The 19164-nt window shown below is 32.0% G+C and overlaps 1 protein-coding gene across 4 annotated transcripts; it reads right to left on the bottom strand.

Moving 5' to 3' along the window:
• Positions 1 to 448: 448 nt before the first annotated feature.
• LOC143079098 (neo-calmodulin-like) lies at positions 449 to 17324 on the bottom strand. 4 transcript variants are annotated; one of them, XM_076254274.1, is made up of 9 exons: positions 17115 to 17324; positions 14063 to 14168; positions 9142 to 9189; positions 6726 to 6771; positions 4633 to 4776; positions 1947 to 2056; positions 1533 to 1623; positions 1084 to 1140; positions 449 to 682 (listed from the first exon to the last, which is right to left on the bottom strand). In XM_076254274.1, the coding sequence occupies exons 3-9, from the start codon at positions 9148 to 9150 to the stop codon at positions 633 to 635; spliced, it is 507 nt and encodes a 168-aa protein (XP_076110389.1). In that variant the 5' UTR covers positions 9151 to 9189; positions 14063 to 14168; positions 17115 to 17324; the 3' UTR covers positions 449 to 632. The 4 variants fall into 4 exon arrangements, with proteins under 4 accessions (XP_076110389.1, XP_076110390.1, XP_076110388.1 ...); XM_076254275.1 differs by lacking the exon at positions 14063 to 14168; XM_076254273.1 differs by lacking the exons at positions 14063 to 14168; positions 17115 to 17324 and adding an exon at positions 12569 to 12771.
• Between the last annotated feature and the right edge of the window lie 1840 nt (positions 17325 to 19164).

Below are 19164 nucleotides of genomic sequence, written 5' to 3'. Positions count from 1 at the left end.
TTAGGAAATACATCTAAAGCGACAACACTATGCAGCAGGAATACAGCACAAAGAAACGCAAGAACACTCAGCACAAAGAAACGCAAGAACACGCAGCACAAAGAATGGCAAGAACACTCAGAACAGAGAAACTCCGAAATGTTTAAATAAAATTAGATAGCAGTCGTTACATGTACAACATGGACATCGCAAAGTAACATCTTCCATTATCGACAGCATATGAAAAAACAAACAGTGACGTATTATTGTGACGAACATAATTCATACAATTATATCCACAAAACTAGTCCAAACAATTTTCATGATTATGACGGTCTTGAGAGGCTATCGTACTTATGTTATGACGTCGACATAACTATTTGGACTAACACAATACTTTATCCAATAACTCGACTTTACTGACTCTATATACATGTATCTGTACTACTAATTCTATTAAACACTGATATACATGTATTTATTTATTATTTCAAAGTGACCGTTTATATAGAGAAAGTAAGTATTTATTTAATACATAATAAAAACCCAAGTACTACTGAAGTCTTCTTTTTGTACTGTTGAATGTTCGATCATATTAGATCACACTACTAAAGTCCATGCTCATTGCAGTTTAATTTTCACAATATGTAAAATTATGCTGTAGACTTCTGTGGTGCATCCTCACACATGCATGCAATAAATTCTGCAAAAAGAATTTATACATAAAAGCAATTGATAAAACTACAAGTAAGAAATAATGCATTTGAATATAAATGAATAGTTATATTAATAAATCACACTTTTAACAGAATAATCTCGATTAAAACATGTTTGGCGAGGTGGGGTGTTGTAAGCAAAAGAGAGACATTTTCCCAAACACAAGCGTTCCGTCTTCAACAGTCATTATGTTTTTTTATGTTGGTATTCACTTGTTGGCAAGAGATTAAATATAATACAGTTCTAAATCACTCTTAATAACTGACAAATTATCACTGAACTAATCAGAGAAGATAGAATAGTTTAACAATGATACAAAGTTTTATATAAACAGAATATCAAGATATCTAGATATAATCTTTTTAAAAGAATACAGTAAATGCTTACCATCGAAATCTATTCTTCCATCGCCATCAATATCTACTTCAGCAATCATTTCATCGACTGTATAAAACAACAGAAAATTATCATTGATAAAATCATCTGAGTTCACCCCTGACAAGCCAAAATACAGCAAGTAAAGATCAACGGCTTTTTCATGTTTGCCAATTTTTAGCTCATAAAGTTTTTGAAAGAAAGAAATATCTCATATGCTTCAGAACTAGCATTTATCTAATAGTGATCCAGTTAAACTGATGTTTCACATATTGTTGAATATGAATAACAATTATATCAAAATCGTTAAACTGTATTAAAGGAATTTCATTATATTTTCAAGATTTTGAAAATATAAATCTTTAATACAAAATAAAAAATGAAGTTGGACAACAATTAGACAGTAGCCCAACGGCACTTTAAAATCCAAATATGATTGGCAAACTAATTTAATGACTTACTTTCATCTTCTGTTAAATCTTCGCCGATGCATTGCAATACTGCCCTGAGATCTGATGCCGTAATGTAACCACATCCTGATTTGTCAAAAACCTGAAAACAAAATAAAAACTTGATAATACGGTAAAATTTCCCCTTATTTTTTATTGTCATTACTTGGCAAGATAACATTTATTTGAATGTAAATCCTCTAAATCTTCGGTCTCTTCATATAATTGCATGTAGTATCGTATATCCCTTGTCTGTACCAAGTCAGGAATGTGGCAGTTTTTTTAAAAACTTTTACCGTCGATTGGTAGCTAGTAACTTAACAGATTTTAGAGACTTTCCCTTTTTGAATACTTTTTACTTGCAACCCTCTTTAAAATATTTCAAGCGCTGTACTTTAAAGATACCTATTGTAGTGTATAGCTTACTCTAAAAGCTTGTCTGAGTTCCTCTTCCTCATCCTCCTCCGATTGTTCACTAATACCTCCCATGTTGGCCATTACTTGTACAAATTCTTCAAAACTAAAGGTCCCATCGCCTATTATGAAACAAAAATCAAGTTTAGATTATTACCGGAATATGGCATAAGTCAATGCCAATGGTAAGGTACATGCAGGTATGCATTGCCATTTGAACACGTCACTGTTTCACGAATCGGCAATTCGAAAATTAATCGATTGCCTAATCGAAGCTAATCGTTCATAAACAAAGGCTCACTTATCACCTTTATAATGTTGATACCATGTACTTTTTTGCATACAAAGCAAAATAGTAGTGCATGCATGCATTCTTAAAATAGTTTTACTTAATTGACCAAACATGCAAAGGTAATTACAGCTTTAAATAAAAAGTGCTAATTCAGCTGAATTATCTGATAATGAAAGATTGATGCACAGCAAAACATTGTTGATATCCATTGAAAAAATCATTGCATGACGTCTTCCTCATTCTAAGCAACAAATGTATAATAAAAAAAGCGTAAAATTGAACGGAAAAAAATAAACAATTAGTTCTTAACAATTACAATTAGTCTAAATACATAAAAGATGTTGAACCATTTACATTTTTGATATAAAATAGATGGAGGTTTATCAAAATGATTTTTCTCATCAGAATCTCTGCCAATGAATGTGATTTTTTTAATTTTGATATAACTGCTCCTAAACAGAATATATTTGGATAAAAAAAAACCTAAGCAAAAACTTGGTGTGGTTTATGTTTTTAAAAATGAATATTAAAAGACTTATGTATCATAAAAATTTATAAATCCTGTTTCAAGTCGCTGTAAATTATATATATCTATATCTTCTTTGATCATTTTTAGAATTTCACCTTTTATAGTTCAGTCAAACTTGTTCAATTTACTTTATTTGAATAGATATTCAAATTGATATGACTTAGATGTATATAAGACGGCAATCTCAAAATGTACTAGACGATGATAAAATATCCAAAACTTGTCAGTGTATAATTTATTGGCCATATATACGTTTGCGTTTACGTGTGGAAATATGATTACATTTCATAGTTTATTTATATTTTTCAAATGTCAACAAGCTTTTGAAATCTTTTTAAGAGGTGCAGACTTCAGTTCTGTTCCTTCCCATCAACCACATACTTAACGAGTTATAATGGTAAACGTCTTCAGCATTGTCAAATAAATTTATAAAATTGCAATATTGCTCAATTGAACAAATTTCTTTAAAAGAACCTTCACTTTAAATTCCGACTTTGGTTTTGGATTGAAATACTATTTTTTTATTTCAATATAAATTTTCACTTGAGTCGTGTGTAAACGTTTTTAATCAGACAAAAAAACAAAAAAAACAAAAAAAAAAAACAATTGACTCTTTGAAAGTATCTGTTGTTGAAAACTGGCACCACCGTCTTTCTTAAAAACATCAAACTCTATCCTTAAAAGATTTTTTTTAATGATCCGTCAATACTTTTTAAGGATATTTTTCTAGGCAACAAGAATCAATCGTAGAACAATAGAATGAAAATACACTTCGTTTGCAACATGCTGTGCAAAAAAAAAAACTTTGTCCAAAGAAAAACAACTCTTGTGAAATATTTCAAAAGGAAATAAACGTATTTTTTATCAACAGGATTAAACGATCGAATAATATAATTTTACCAATGTACATGGCAATTTGTGGAATTTCCGTTAACCAATACTTATTTTGTTACACATTGTAACGTGAGCCGGAACAAGAAAAGTAAACGCTAAATTTAACATCAAATATTTAACACAAAGTTGGCTTTGACAGATTGAAAGTAAAAACTCAAAATGAAAAAAAAAAAAAAACACTTTAGGGGCCAGTTGAAGGACACCTACGGGTGCGGGAATTCTCGCTACATTGAAGACCCATTGGTGGCCTTCGGCTTTTGTCTGCTCTATGGTCGGGTTGTTGTCGCTTTGACACATTCACCATTTCCTTTCTCAATTTTATTTATTAAGATTATGCATCCAAAGTGCTTTTCTGGATTTACCTTCATTGTGAACACTCATAGCCGAATATCTGAAATCAAAGGATGTATAAGAAACACAGTAGGTGAAGAGCTATATGATCAGAACGCACCGAAAAAAAAAACTTTGCATGGGGTAGAGGAAAATTTCTAAAATTATAACTGGACAATATCAGAAAGGTTTGTTATATATCAGTACCACTGACATCTAAACTCATGATATAATAAACGGATAATGAGCTTAATTTTCTGATCTGTTAATAGAGGCAGTTATAAAATTGAGAATGGAAATGGAGAATGTGGCAAAGGGACAACAGCCCGAGCAGATAACAGCCGAAGGCACTCATTGGGTTTTCAATGTATCGAGAAAAACACGCACCTTGAGGCGGGCCTCAGCTGGGTTCTGAATAATGCGGCGGTGTTTAACATGTTTTGCGAGATCTCAATACTCCCCCTATACCTCTAGCCAATGTAGAATAAAGAAACACACAGCAATACGCACAGTGAGAAAGTGGAAGCGTAGTTATCATTGAAACTTGGTAAGCAGAGAAATTAAAAGTAGGAAAAAACAGAAAAACAACAAAGCAGAAATACATGTAGTGACAAAATTAAAATTAACCACACATAATATATCGACATACATACCATCAATATCGATCTCCTTAATCATTTGTGATATTTCGTCAGATGATGGAAATTGACCTAGATTTCTCATAACTGTTCCTAGCTCATCTGTACTGATGGATCCGTCGCCATCTTTATCAAACAGACGAAATGCCTCTCGTAATTCTAAAATTTTAAACAAAAGACAGAAATATGAAAACTTTGGAGTTAAAAGAACACATTTTTGTATTTAACTTTGTAGAGAAAGCAATAGTTTTTTTTTATGCTTTATACAAAAATAGGGCTCTGAATTCCAATATCTATAATGCCACTTCTTATATGTCAAGGTCTTGCACGAAGATTTGAATTAAGTCAAAACACAGAGTTATAAAATGATATTACTTCCAAAATTGTGGTAATTTAAATTCAAAGTATACAGTCTGAAAATATACTGGTTTCAATATTGTAGCGAATAATACATGTTGGTCGAGTATTGATACTAGTATATGATTTAATTAAAACGACTGTATAGAGTTTGCATTACGATAAACTTCGCTGAAAAAAAATCTTTGAAATATACCATATATATTGCCGTTTTCTATTTATTGCTATCTGCAAAAATACTAACAAAAATCTTGGCACAGAACACGGATTTCCCTGTGCAACACACTGTTCTTTTTAAAGACTAAATTCAGTCTTCCATTACAGGAGACTTCTATTTTTATTGTATTATGTAATTTATGCTTTTCCTCAATATACATGAAAATTTGTTATCGAACCTTCGACAAACAACCATAAAATAATAAAATTTAAATTGCGAGCTGTAAAACCTGTATAGTACATGACGTAACGTGAGTCAACTAAAACATGAATTTGCTTTATTAATCAAGTGAGCTTAAAATATCTCTATGGTTTTAAATTCGAAACAAAACCAGCATAATAAATACTGGTTTTCTACAATCTGACAGAAACAATGAACGGGAAAACATGTAGGGGTATGTATGTAATATGGTGTTGTAATATATAATATTATATATAGACAATTTACATATATAATATTTTGGACATGAATGGTGTTTAAATATGTTGGTCTCTTGATGTATTAGTGTGAGACATTTCATAGTCTTTATTTACCAAATTCATACCAACTATAGGCATAAACATTACACAACTCGATTGTTTGGCCTTTATGGTTTTCAAAATTCGAGTATAGACCGTCATACAGAAGAATATGCGGCAAAACATCACCAATGGACGACATTATCATTGTTTGAGAAATTCAATTAAAATATTATGTTCAATAAATTTCTCCTAATTGAATAATCATATTGATTTTCTTGGATGCTGTAAATACCACAAGTGACATTTCAAAGAGTCTTTGTATAATGAAGAAATCGATCTTCTTAGAAATGTGTGTATATATTCAAAATAAGGAGGAATTTCTTGGAATATAATTCAAAGATCATTACATATTTGTTATATTTCCATATGCGTTAAGATATCCATAGGATAATTCAAGGACAACGACTGAATTACAGGTTTAAAACTTTTCAGAGGTATACAAAGGTACAATGTATATGGCGGGGTTTAACCCTGGACAGTGGTATAGATTCAACAACGTAATTCGGTTAATGTTCACTTCTTGAGAGAAACAAACATGGGTAGATCAGTCGTACCTCACAGATTTAGATCAGCACTATCGCTCAACTTTTGAAATTATAATTGTCTTGGTTGGTTGTGTGAGCGATGCTGGTGAAGTTTAAATCAGGCGAAACAAGTTTATAGTGTTATTTTCATTTTGGGTTTTGTTTTCTTGATTTTAATGTTTTTATGTATACCCTTAGCACTTCGGTTTGTCTTTTATAAACAAGTCAGTCCTCATAAGAATAAATTATGATACTTAAAGTTATGCCAATTGCATCCATATTTCCTATTACAGTAGCGTCTTTAGTATGACATATTTTTTTTCTTCTATATAATGCAAATAAGTTAAATATATTCAATATAATTATGAAGATTTTATTTGAATTAGGACTAGTACTATATATACAGGTTTTTGTAAATACATCGATTTTAGTAAAGTTAATTTATAATAAGGCACAAATGCTATGGACTGTTCAGAATATAAAACATACCACGGATTTTTGCCTCTGAATATCTCTGTAGTATACTACTCTCTTCCTGAAATGGTAACAAATACAAAAATGTCTTTTACAATTCTAAATTTTTTTAGATCCTAAAAAACTTTCACGTGCAGGATGTGCGTGCTTTAGACATACACATAAACACAAAGACACAAATATGTGACACAACTCCTGTTTATTTCATTTTCAAATTACTCTAATAAACTTACCTGGTAACGTTTTTCTCCTGGTTCGCACCATTAGGATGCTCGACGTAGAATTCATCAATCTTTTAAAGTTCATCAAATATGATAAATAAATATATATATATATATAACAAACAAATTATATTTCCTTATTTGTCGCACTACTCAAATATTTGAACTGCAAGCACAATGTATTTCATCAATGATCATTCGTCATAAAATCAGTAGGGGGTACGTTTTGGATGTCAAATGTATACTACATGCGACCACAAATATATCTACATATCAACTAAAATGTCAATACATTTGTTTATCAACTGCATATGGAATTAAATTAATTAGAAATATATACCACTTGTTCAATGACGTCCATATATATTACTGTAAATACGTAATAATATGTCATTACAATAATTAGGTGATGACAATGATCACGGATTTTGTCGGTAAAAGAGGAGCAAAAGATACCAAAGGGACATTCAAACTAAAAAACAACACGAATAACATTTTTCACTGAATAAAAGCACAGATTAATCCAGGCGTTGTATATTTTTTTTCTAACTTCAGATATGTTTTATGTTTAAAGCTTACAAGACAGAAACCTGTAATTCAATATTTCCATTTGTTAGAGTGTTACATATTTGTACATAAATTAGACCGTTAGTTTTCACGTTTGACTTGTATTACATTAATGATGCCGGGGCCTTTTATAGCTGACTATGCATTATGTGCTTCGCTCATTGTTAAAGGCCGTATAGTGACCAATAGTTGTTAATTTCTGTGTTATTTTTTCTAAAGAGTTGTATCATTGGCAATCATATCAATTCTTCTTTTTTTTATGAATTGTTTAATATTACATTTTTAGTTTTAGAAACAAATTATTTCGAAGCACATAACATTTTAAGTAAATCCAAGTTCAATCAATGGATCACATTTAATTTAGTTACGAAACAAACAATAATTCGCACTCATGAATATAATATAGATATGCAACACTCGACAATTGTTTTATATAATATAGATATGCACATACCAACTGTTTTATTCAAGCGACACTGACGAGTCTTCTGTATATCTGGTGTTCAAAAACTAAAAGCCAGGGGCCGTGTCAACGAAGCTGTCCTAAGACTAAGACATGTCTTAGAATGGTCTTAGGACACGTCTTAGTCCTAAGTCGGGCTAACGAAGGTCTCCTAAAATAATGTATGTCCTAAATTTGGTCCTAAAGTTAGGATATACAATTAGTCCTAAAGTTTACATCGTCCTAAAACCTAATAAAAACAACAAATATGGCATAAATTCAATACTAAAAATACTAATACAATATTAAACTATCATTAGATAAAATTAATAAAAAAAAAATATTGTTTAATGTTTGTTAAAGATTTAATTGTATTATATTAAATTATTTCGTGCTGCCTTTTTTGAAGCCTAAACAATACTATCATCATAAGCAACATATTTTAAATAATTAAAATATGGGAAAAACTTTACTTCTTTTTTACCTAATCCTGATTCGATACATGTAGTGAAATCGAGTGGACCTAAGGACAAAACTAGTTTATGTACTAAAATGGCAGCACGAATATCACAAAGTTTTGTGACCATTTACTTTTGTTTTCGTATTAAACTCATTTATATCTTTTATCATATTTAATAACGTATTTATAAGTATTCCGTAAAAACTTTTAACTTTTATTTTGCGTTAATTGTTTTGTATATAAGAGTTATCCTCCCTTTCTTTACATATATGTTATAAAGTACAATTCAATCTATGTCATACAAATTTCTACATATATTTTCAATTAAATAAATGTGTTAGGACGGTCCTAGGACCATCGTAGTTAGGACTGTCCTAAGACAGCTTTGTTTTACATCCTAAGACATGTCTCAGACACGTCCTAAGACCATCCCAAATAATGTCCTAAGACCTATCTTAGGACATGTGCTAGGATACTTTCATGGACACGGCCCCTGGTTTCTATGACGAGTTTCTATAAGATGTGGTATGATTGCCAATGAGACAATTTTCTAACACTGACCAAATAATGCAGACTGGTAAGAAACTAAACTAGGCTACCATGTTCCCTAAAAGGAATGGATATAGTATAAGGAACATCCGCTAAGGTGTTTTTGATATCATTAAATAGCATCTAAATTATTAGATATCCATAACAGGAGGACAAACTTTTTATTACTAGACCAAGTACATTAATATTTACCGCAGACATTTTCAATATTTCTTGTAATGATGTACGTCAATGTTGAAACTGAAAATATAGAACAATAAGCATAACAACCATGATGTTAACAAAACAACGACTTGTGTAATTCTATTGTTTTATCATGTACATGAACCATTCACAATGTAAATAATGGTTTGATAAATACGATAATGTGATACTTAGGTCTACAAATTACGTTGTTGTGACTAGATTCAAATTAATTGACGAAAATTACTCGCTAACAAGACGGAAGAGGAATGTAACAAAATGTGATTTTCTAGTCCTTTGAGATCGGAGCCTATGAAACAAAGATGTCTTACTAACAATTAGTATTGAAATTGCGAGCTAAATGCCAATGAGGCAGGGAAGTTACACAAAAAAACCTAACAACTGACTATAACGTGAGCTTACGCCATACATGGTGAAAATAACTTTGTTTATATTTCGTGCGTCCACAGCGCTTTTCAGCGTGTACCTTCATCAAACCTTTTCAATTAAAAGCCGGAGATGTGTAAATACACAGCAGCTATATGACCAAAGGAGATTTAAAAAACGAAAAGGCCAATGCACCTAAGAGGGTTTGAAATTATGTCTTTTTGTATCTTTTGAATTAATCAACTGGGGAATAGTTTATTATAAATAATATCAGTACAAAAGCGCTAATTACTGAGTTGATGACACATTGGGTAATATAACCAATAAACCACGGAACTGTATTTAGGTATAGCTATTGGATGATCATCTGTTCAGATTGCTGTTTCAATATTTTTATAATGCATTAAATCCAAATAATTATGAAATATCTTAAAAACAATCAATACAATTATCTTATAATGTAATGAAGTAAAATATGAAAGCATTTCAAACCTGTAACTGCTTGTATGGTTAAGATTACAGCGGTACATGTAACATTTAATGATTGGTTGTTTTACGGCCCGCTCGGATATATATATGATTGTGACCACTTTTTACTGGTGGAGGAACCTGGAGTTACCAGAGAAAACCACCGACGTTTGGCATGTAAACTGACAATACAAGTCAATTAGGGTATGAGTCGAACGCACCTGACAGAGCAAGATTTACCTTGATCTGAATTTTTTCTGGTGCATGGATCTCTCTGGATATTACAGCTCCCTCCAACAATAAATACAGGCTGTCATTATATTACAAAGAGTGATGAAAACGACATTCAACACAATCAAGGCGACAATCAAATTCAATATAATAGAAATAGTAAACGATTTCTGATAAATTTAATGAGATAACGATTTTGGATAAACTTCCTTCAAACGATTGTCAAACAATAAGATTACCACTAATATGCCCAGAGACCCATCACCCTTCAGATCTAAATAACCAAAAATGTCCAAAAATATGCATTATTCACTTATAGATCACGTAAAACGTACAAATAAAGATTGTATAGACAGATTTACATGTACATGTATAAGGTTACTTTGAAGTGTTATGGCTTTAAAACACGAAGGAAATATATTTATACAGATAAAAGTATGTGTACATATAGACCTTTAATGTTCCGTTTATCTAAATGACTTGAGTATCATATACCCTTTCCTTCCAATTATAGTTAAATTAAATTCAAAATTATTGAAAATTAACTTCGTTATTTCATTGTCGTTTCGGAATAAGATAATTATATATAAACTTATACAAATAAAGTAGATGTATGTTAGTACAATATTGTAGGGTCGATTTGTATAATACACGCGATCAATTCCAATCGTAACGTTGTGTACGACATTTTAGAGACTATTGAATATGAAAAATGGTATAGGAATACATACTGAATACTCTTTGCACTCTTTGATTCCGTCCCCATATATATAAAAAAAAAAAAACGGAAAACCATGTAGAGGACAGCTTGTTGTCTCCAACAGCTAACATTTTGCGTCTACTGACGGAAATTTTCGAAAGTTTGGGTCCTCAATGCATTTCTTAAACTTCATACTATATTTTGGCATTATAAACTAATTTGATTCGAGCGTCACTGCTCCAGTCTTTTGTTGACAAAACGCGATTCCGGCTTACAAAATTGTGATCCTGATATCTAGGAAGTTATTCAATATGTAACACGGTTGAGTCTAGAAATGTCTAATTTCCCAAATGAAATGATGAAACATTAAATTATAACCCATGACAGCAGTGGTATCGGAAAATGTATAATCAATATATCTAATCATGAGTTTTTACATCCCAAAATCATTATGGAATAATACAGATAGATTTACACATATGTCACTTCTTTCGCCTTGTATGTATACACCATTGCAGTGGTATAGTGTGGAATCGTCTCGGTGGTCTTGGAGAATCGTGTGTAACGTCTTGGTTCCTATCTCCGGTTAGGTCAAATAATTGAATTTTAAATTGGTATTCAGGCACACAAGAGCAAACATTGGACGTCTCGGATTCAGAATGATGTGTTTTGGTACGTATATAGAGTGCGGACATATTACCTTGTGAACAAAAACGTCAAATGTCCGGTTCAGCGTGTCGTTCTTTTAAAAAGCAGGGTTAGTTTCACTATCAGATAAAATGTTCTCGTTCAGAATATATATGCAATACATTTCCCGCTTTATAAGACGTTAAACAGTCAGCCATCATTATCATCCTCATATCGTACGTAACCTTAATCCCGTTAGATATAAAACTTCATTATTCGGTATTTACTGTTTTTAAAGGAATGCACAATTAAATCCTAAAATGAAAATTGTTGGTCTACAAGCAACGAAGTTTGAAAATAGGATATATTATTGTATTACTTTGTACTTCAAAGGTTTTGGTCCTCAATGCTTTTCTTGAAAGTCATACTTTATTATAGCACTATAAGCTATTTGGATTCGAGCGTCACTGTGCTCTAGTCTTTTGCAGAAAAATGGCCCGTATGGCATACAATATTTATATCTAGGTATGTAGGAAGTTCTCCGGTATGTAACACGGCTCAGTCTAGAAGACATATAATTTCCCAAATGAAATGACGAAACATTAAATCGATCTCTCTACCTGTCGCTTTCATTTAAAATATGGACATAGTTCAATGATTTTCTTAAGTCGAAAGTAAGTTTTTTAAATGTGAAAATGTGTATCTTTCTATCAAGTTTGTGTCCAAATATGAAAGAAATTCGGATATGGTCTATTAAACATGGAGGTGATTAACTGTTTCAAATTTACATCAAAATGTATATACTATTCAACCCCAAGGACTACTTATAGTACACATTCGAAATTTTCTTTTAAAATGTCTACTGATATCTAACAAGAATTCAATTGCTATTTCACGAAAAATACATCCATTATAGAAAAGACACACATATATTATGTATATCAGTTTTATCATAAAATTTAAGATGGCACATAAACAACTCAACGTATCATGCCATTAAAAGACGTGGCTAGAATGACTTACCCGGTAATTCAATGGCTGTTTCCTCTTGCTGCTGTTTCTTCAAATCTACATTGTCGCTTACAAGAGTAATTACTGATTTTGCTTGGTTTATTCCTAACTTGGCGTTTTTAATATCGTAGGATCAATAAGACGCTTAAGTCGGAAGCAAATATAATTTGATTGCTTTTAGGTTGTAAATCAACAAAATGTCCCGCAAATAGTTTTATTCATCGATAAGACCCGAGAATTATTTACATTTTGCCATCAATAAACTAGAACATCTATGGATTATGGAAAGCCTTTAAATTTATGAATAATTAATTGGAAAATAACAGCTTAAGTACAAATTAAACTTATAATTAATGCTACAAGTAATAAACTAAAAATGAACAGGTAGATAAAATGTAATTCTCAGACTGACAAAAGTTCTACAATTGTACTTCAGGTTGACCTTAGAGCAATATTTTACGAGTATTTTCATCAGACTTTAAATACCGTACTTGTTTTGTCGTTTGACGTCATGCGCTGTGGTATGTGTGCGTGCAAGTGTTTGTGTAACAATAATACATTTTGCAGTGGCGGAACCAAATTTTCTATAGCATTTTTTGTTTATTATATAAGATTTTCAACAAGTTATTATATCTTTGAGGGAAAAAAGGGGGGCGATGGAAATGCTCGTCAATTCTATTCAACAAACGTGACTGATTTCCAGTAGAATTTTAATGACACATTAAACTAACTGAGGGCAGACGTAACTATCCTTTCTTCAAATGGCAGTTATTTTGTTATTCTAAGAGCGATTTTAGTTTATTCTTTTGACATATTTAAATTGTCCGGTCAGTGATCGACCTTTTCTGCTTTCGATGCTGCCGTCGGTAGGCGAAGGGGGAATTAAGTGTTACCCTTGAACATCCGTCCGTATTTTCACATATTAAAAGCAATTATGAGCGGAGGATTCGTATCCTCAGACACGTTCCTTCTTTCTTATTTCAGTAACAACTTGACGATATCATTTTTCGTAAATTTAGATAATTTGATTTTTTCCCCTAATTTATAGCCCTTTGCGCTGACAAGGCGTTGTCCTTTTCCATTATGTCTTTATGCAAAATGTATGCTCAATTTACTATTTATAAAAGAGAATGAGGATTTTTTTTTTCACAACAGGAGTAGATTTTCTTTTAATTAAATGATTTAAAAGGAGACTACTAAATACAAATATGACTACTCTTTGTGTCCTTCCGACATACAGTAACACATTAGCCAGAATGGGGCGTTTGTATGGCTAGGATGTACAAGTACGCAGCCACGTTCGGTCAAAATGAGGACTTTGAATATGATGCTTCGTGTAGATAAAATGCCACGCGTTGTGCACGTAACAAACCCTTGCAACAACTCTTCGGGGGGTCAATGATAATATTGTCTTTTTGCAAGCAAAATTTCTGTTTCTACCCAATATACCCTCATTTTCAATCGGCAGTCGAAATTTCAAGGAATTTTATCCTATAGACAACCTACCTATTGTATTGAGGCAGAGGTCTTTCCTTTAGCCAGCTGACAAAAAATAGCAAAAATTGTCTATGCTTTCGCACGTCTAGTCTTTGGAACAGACCGTTGTCCGGAACTTGATAAGTTGAAACATGATACATTTTATAAATATACATTAGTGTGTCTTTCTTTTCTCGTCGTTGTAATCATTGATTTAATTGTACTCAAATAATTGTAATCATTTTGTAATCATTGTACCAAATTTAACTTGTGATTATTCTGCCTGTAATGGGCGTCTTTAATTGACAATAAAATATATTTGATTTGATTTTTGGAACTATAAACATACAAAATGACAAAAAATAAGAATTCCAACAACATTGATTGATAGTATGTAGCGACGGTAATTTTGCATTTCATGCAAGGTGATTAATGATGCAAACGGACATCAATGTTGCAAAAGAAGAACTTATCATTCCCTTGGATTTTGGGTCCAATGACCTTCAAGGTCGACACATAATTTTGCTATTAGGTTTTTATTTAAAATGTTTGATTAACTTTTACACGTACAGAAAATAATGGGAAAGGGTAAGCACATGTAACCTGCTCCTAAAGTAAGATGGTTTATAATAGCAAATACAAAAGCGTTTTTTTGAGAATATAAATTAGACAGATGAAATAAAAGAGGGGCTTGCCTATAGCATTGTATTTAATTCACAGCCTGTACAAATCAGTTGCTGTTCATAGGTCGCCGTTGTAATAGAACTTACAAATCATGCAGGCATGTATATTTGATTTAGTTTTCTTTGACTTGTTGTATGCGTTTTACCTCAATTGAAACAGGTCAAGGTACTGGGGATAAATCAGTAATTTCGGTGTTTGATTTCACGTTTTATTCCACTTAGTTTACGTACACGCGCTCTGTAGTCTGTTCTGAAGAAAGTTGTTTTCACAGCATTCAACTTCGCTCACTTTCATAAAACAGAAAACACGAGCTCCACTAAAAAAACTCTCATTGCCGCACGTTTGAAATCTGACACTCATTAGGTAAGCTATCCGCGCCACATGGCACTGTTGTTGTTAGTGCGCATATGCAAACAGAAAAAAATAAAAAATAATAAATATGTTCGTCCGGCTAGCCGGAACAACAGATACTCCGTTGTGTTTATTGATACTTTGTTCGTGTCTTGAAAATGCATGATATATTTGCTAGCGGTAGTTAAGCAACTAACAATCAAACAGTGAGTTCAATGATATCTAATTTGATAATAGATCTATGAAAACTTTAATGTTATCGTTCTTGTCCATATCTATAACGGAAAAAATTACGATCCGAAATCCAAGACGCCAACAATACTAGATATAAGCAAAACTTTTGATGATAAAACAAAAAAAGTTTTCTCATTATTCAAATCAGAGGGCCCCCTATATAAATTCATACTATATATAGACTTTGATATATACATTTGTACTAGTGTCAGGTTTTAAAAAAAATATCAATATTAAATTTCTATGTACTCAAAGTCCTTAAACTGACTGGTGTAACACTTTCTCTAACCGGTTTCACAATTTCTAGATAATCATATACGATAATGTAAATTTACATTCATGATTATCAATAAGTTGGGAACCGGTTGGAGAAAATGTTGATAATTAAATGACTTATATTGCATTTTGAACATGTTATTGCCGTTTAAATAAATTCAAGCGTTTTACGTTTAGACTACCAAGTAATCGACTATCATCAAACCAATGGCGGATCCAGAAATTTTCATAAAGGGGTAGAAGAGCCTTCTCCAGTAATTCCCTTAATAATCTATCAAAGTTTTACAACAAAAGGGGTGTGGGCCCCTGCCCCTTGAATGATCCACCTCTGCAAACATCTGCAGAAAAACAGACACTTGCTTCTCTTGGTGGTTAGTACAATCGAACACTTTGGCAAGAAGGAAAAAGAAAGTTGTTTTCTATGGTTATTGGCACAAATAAAAATATGGGCTACTGGGAAACAGACAAGTGTTTTCTATGATGTTGGTACAAATGCATATTTGGGTTACTGGTAAACAGACAATCGCTTTGCTGGATGGTTGGAACAAGCAAAATTTGGGATACTTGGACACACTGCAGTTGCTTTATTGGATGGTTGGTACGAACAGATATTAATTCGAACCAAAATATAAACATGTCATTTATTTAGTCTTAGATGCATTTTTTTTTATTAGTTGTTAGTGGCTTTGAACTAGCTGTCAGTTAACTGCGAGAACTCTCATATCTGTTCCTAGTGTTTTTTTGTTGTTGGGATGTACAAGTACCCGGCCACGTCCACTTGTATTCTTTGCCATCTGATGAGTTCACCCTTTTTCAACTGATATGTAGTTCGTTCTTATGTTGTACTGTTATACCACTGTCCCAGGTTAGGGGGAGGGTTGGGATCCCGCTAACATGTTTAACCCCGCCGCATTATGTATGAATGTGCCTGTCCCAAGTTAGGAGCCTGTAATTCATTGGTTGCCGTTTGTTTATGTGTTAAATATTTGTTTTTCGTTCATTTCTAAAAATAAATAAGGCTGTTAGTTTTCTCGTTTTACATTGTCATTTCGGGGTCTTTTATAGCTGACTATGCGGTATGAACTATAATTGTTGGAGGCCGTATGGTTGCCTATATAATTGTTAATTTCTGTGTCATTTTGGTCTCATGATAGAGTTGTCTAATTGGCAATCATACCACATCTACTTTTTTATATGTCAGTTTTTTTAAATAAAAGTTAGATAATTTTCTTTTCAAATTTACATTGAAAAAATATAATATAATAGATTAAATTGTAACCGATACAAGTATGTACCTAAACTTAAAAAAAAAAAAAACAAGTGTTCTTTCGAGTATGATCGTTGATCTCCATATTAACCTTGACAGTTTATCACAAGGTCAATCAATCAATTTATTGATTTTTCGTCGTTGAACGCCCAGTGACAATTATTTCATGCATTTTCAGGATGGCAATGTCAATTATCGAGATTATTCTAATGACCACAAACTATAGAGAATACCTATACAATTAGTACAATTATAATAAATACGACCTACCCTCAAAACCTCTGTTGACAATGTGATCCTATTAACTTAACATCTGTTTCACGATCGTTTTATATATAAATTATAATCACTAACAATATATCAATAAGTCATGCTTGCCAGTATTTGTCTATTTTACAACTTCTATGCTTCTTAATTGACCGGTTCCACATTTTTATTTCATGTTTCCCGAATTCTATTATGCTTAACGGGTAATGTACTTTTGATAATTATTTTTAAATCCCAAATGTGTGAGGTAGGGTTTTTCAACAGTTTTTAAGTATGTTTAATCAATGATAAAATATACGATAACATAACAGCTTCAGATTCAGTGAGGTGCAAAAGAGGTCATATGACTTACAAAACAACGTTTCTAATGACTAAAAAGTCACCGTAATCCCAAATGAGACTCCTTGTATGACGAGATTTTGGTATATGATTGAGGAATTTACATGTATCTTTGTGTGTGTTTACTCAATAATTTTAACCTGAACTGGCGTGGCTAAATGACTATGTTATTTCAAGCATAAAACAATCTTTTAAATATACTATTCCGTTATTGAAATACAGTCATGATACAAATCAAATAATGAAACATGTGCAGTTAATACAAGTTTTAATTGAAGTCACGAAAGCTTCGATGGTTTGGCTTTCCGAATTTACAAAAAAAAAACTTAAAATTTACTTTACATAATTATTAGTCTAAATGTTTTTGGGGGATCAGCCCCTTCCTGTAGTATTTTTTTGTTTGTTAAAAGATGAAAACCATAATTTTGTCAATGTGTCAATGTCGACCATCAGTCAAATTTCCTATCAAAAAGTTCTAGATAATATAAATACAGCTTCAGTATTAAATGACTTATTATCATAATAATTCGTATCGTGGTTCTACATTGTTTGTTTTTATAGATGGTGTGTGTAAAAAAAATCTCGACCATATGTTGATGATGTTCTATAAACTTGGGAAACACGTCATTGGCTGTGTTTAGTTATAAATAAAACTTTTTCTTGTGGTATGTGTGTGTGTGTGTAGGGGTGGGGGTGGGGTAACTATGTTTTGTTTTGTTTGGTTAATGTCTAATGGACGTAAACGTTTTATGCATATCACTACTTTAAATATAAATATGAGAAGATGTGGTATGAGTGCCAATGAGACAGCTCTCCATTCAAGTGAGAATTTATGTAAAACAACTCAAACAGAAAAAAGTAACTGTCTTATCTATAAAAAACGAGAAGCACAGTTTAAAATCACACTGTCAAGCCGTAATTCCTATCTATACTTCTTTTTCTTTTTTTGTCTCGTAACCCGTACATTGTCTGTTCAAATGAACTAGACTGACAGTAAACCACAGTGAACCAATAAACATTATTGAGATCGAGTTTTAAATGTATTATTATTATTATTTTCTTATAGAAGTGACATAGCATTAAGTGATAACAGGTCAATGGTAATGGATCGTTCTTGTCATGCTCAATATTCAGTGACAAATATTTCAATCATAATCATGACGAGAATAAAGTAAACAATATCACATTCAAGTACGACTGCTATGTTTTCAAGCAGTGATACATGTACATGTAGCCGAGATGTTTTGCTTAGCGTCCGACCTTTTCCTCGGAATAGTTCAACATTATACTGAACACAATGTTGTATGTTGTACCCCTATTTTTGACATTTTGACCTATTGTACATATAAAAAAAAAGAGGTGGTATGATTGGTAATGAGACACTTCGCCACAAGAGACCAAAATGACACAGAAACGAACAACTATAGGTCGCCGTACGGCCTTTAACAACGAGCAAAGCCCATACCGCATAGTCAGCTATAAAAGACCCCCAAATGACAATGTAAAACAATTCAAATTTGTTTTTATCACACATTGTTGTCAATATAATGGAATGCAACTGTTATACTAATGAATTGTTTATGATGATCAATGTGTGTGACTTAAATCTTCATCAACGGCCTAAAATGAAATTGATGTTTGTGATGTTAACATCAGTCAACTACTGTTGCACTGTTATCATCAACTTGATTCTCAACTTCAAAGGTGAAGGCCA

This window comes from Mytilus galloprovincialis, chromosome 6 (assembly GCF_965363235.1).
Source record: "Mytilus galloprovincialis chromosome 6, xbMytGall1.hap1.1, whole genome shotgun sequence".
Taxonomy (NCBI): domain Eukaryota; kingdom Metazoa; phylum Mollusca; class Bivalvia; order Mytilida; family Mytilidae; genus Mytilus; species Mytilus galloprovincialis.
This window is presented reverse-complemented; position numbering and strand designations above follow the sequence as displayed.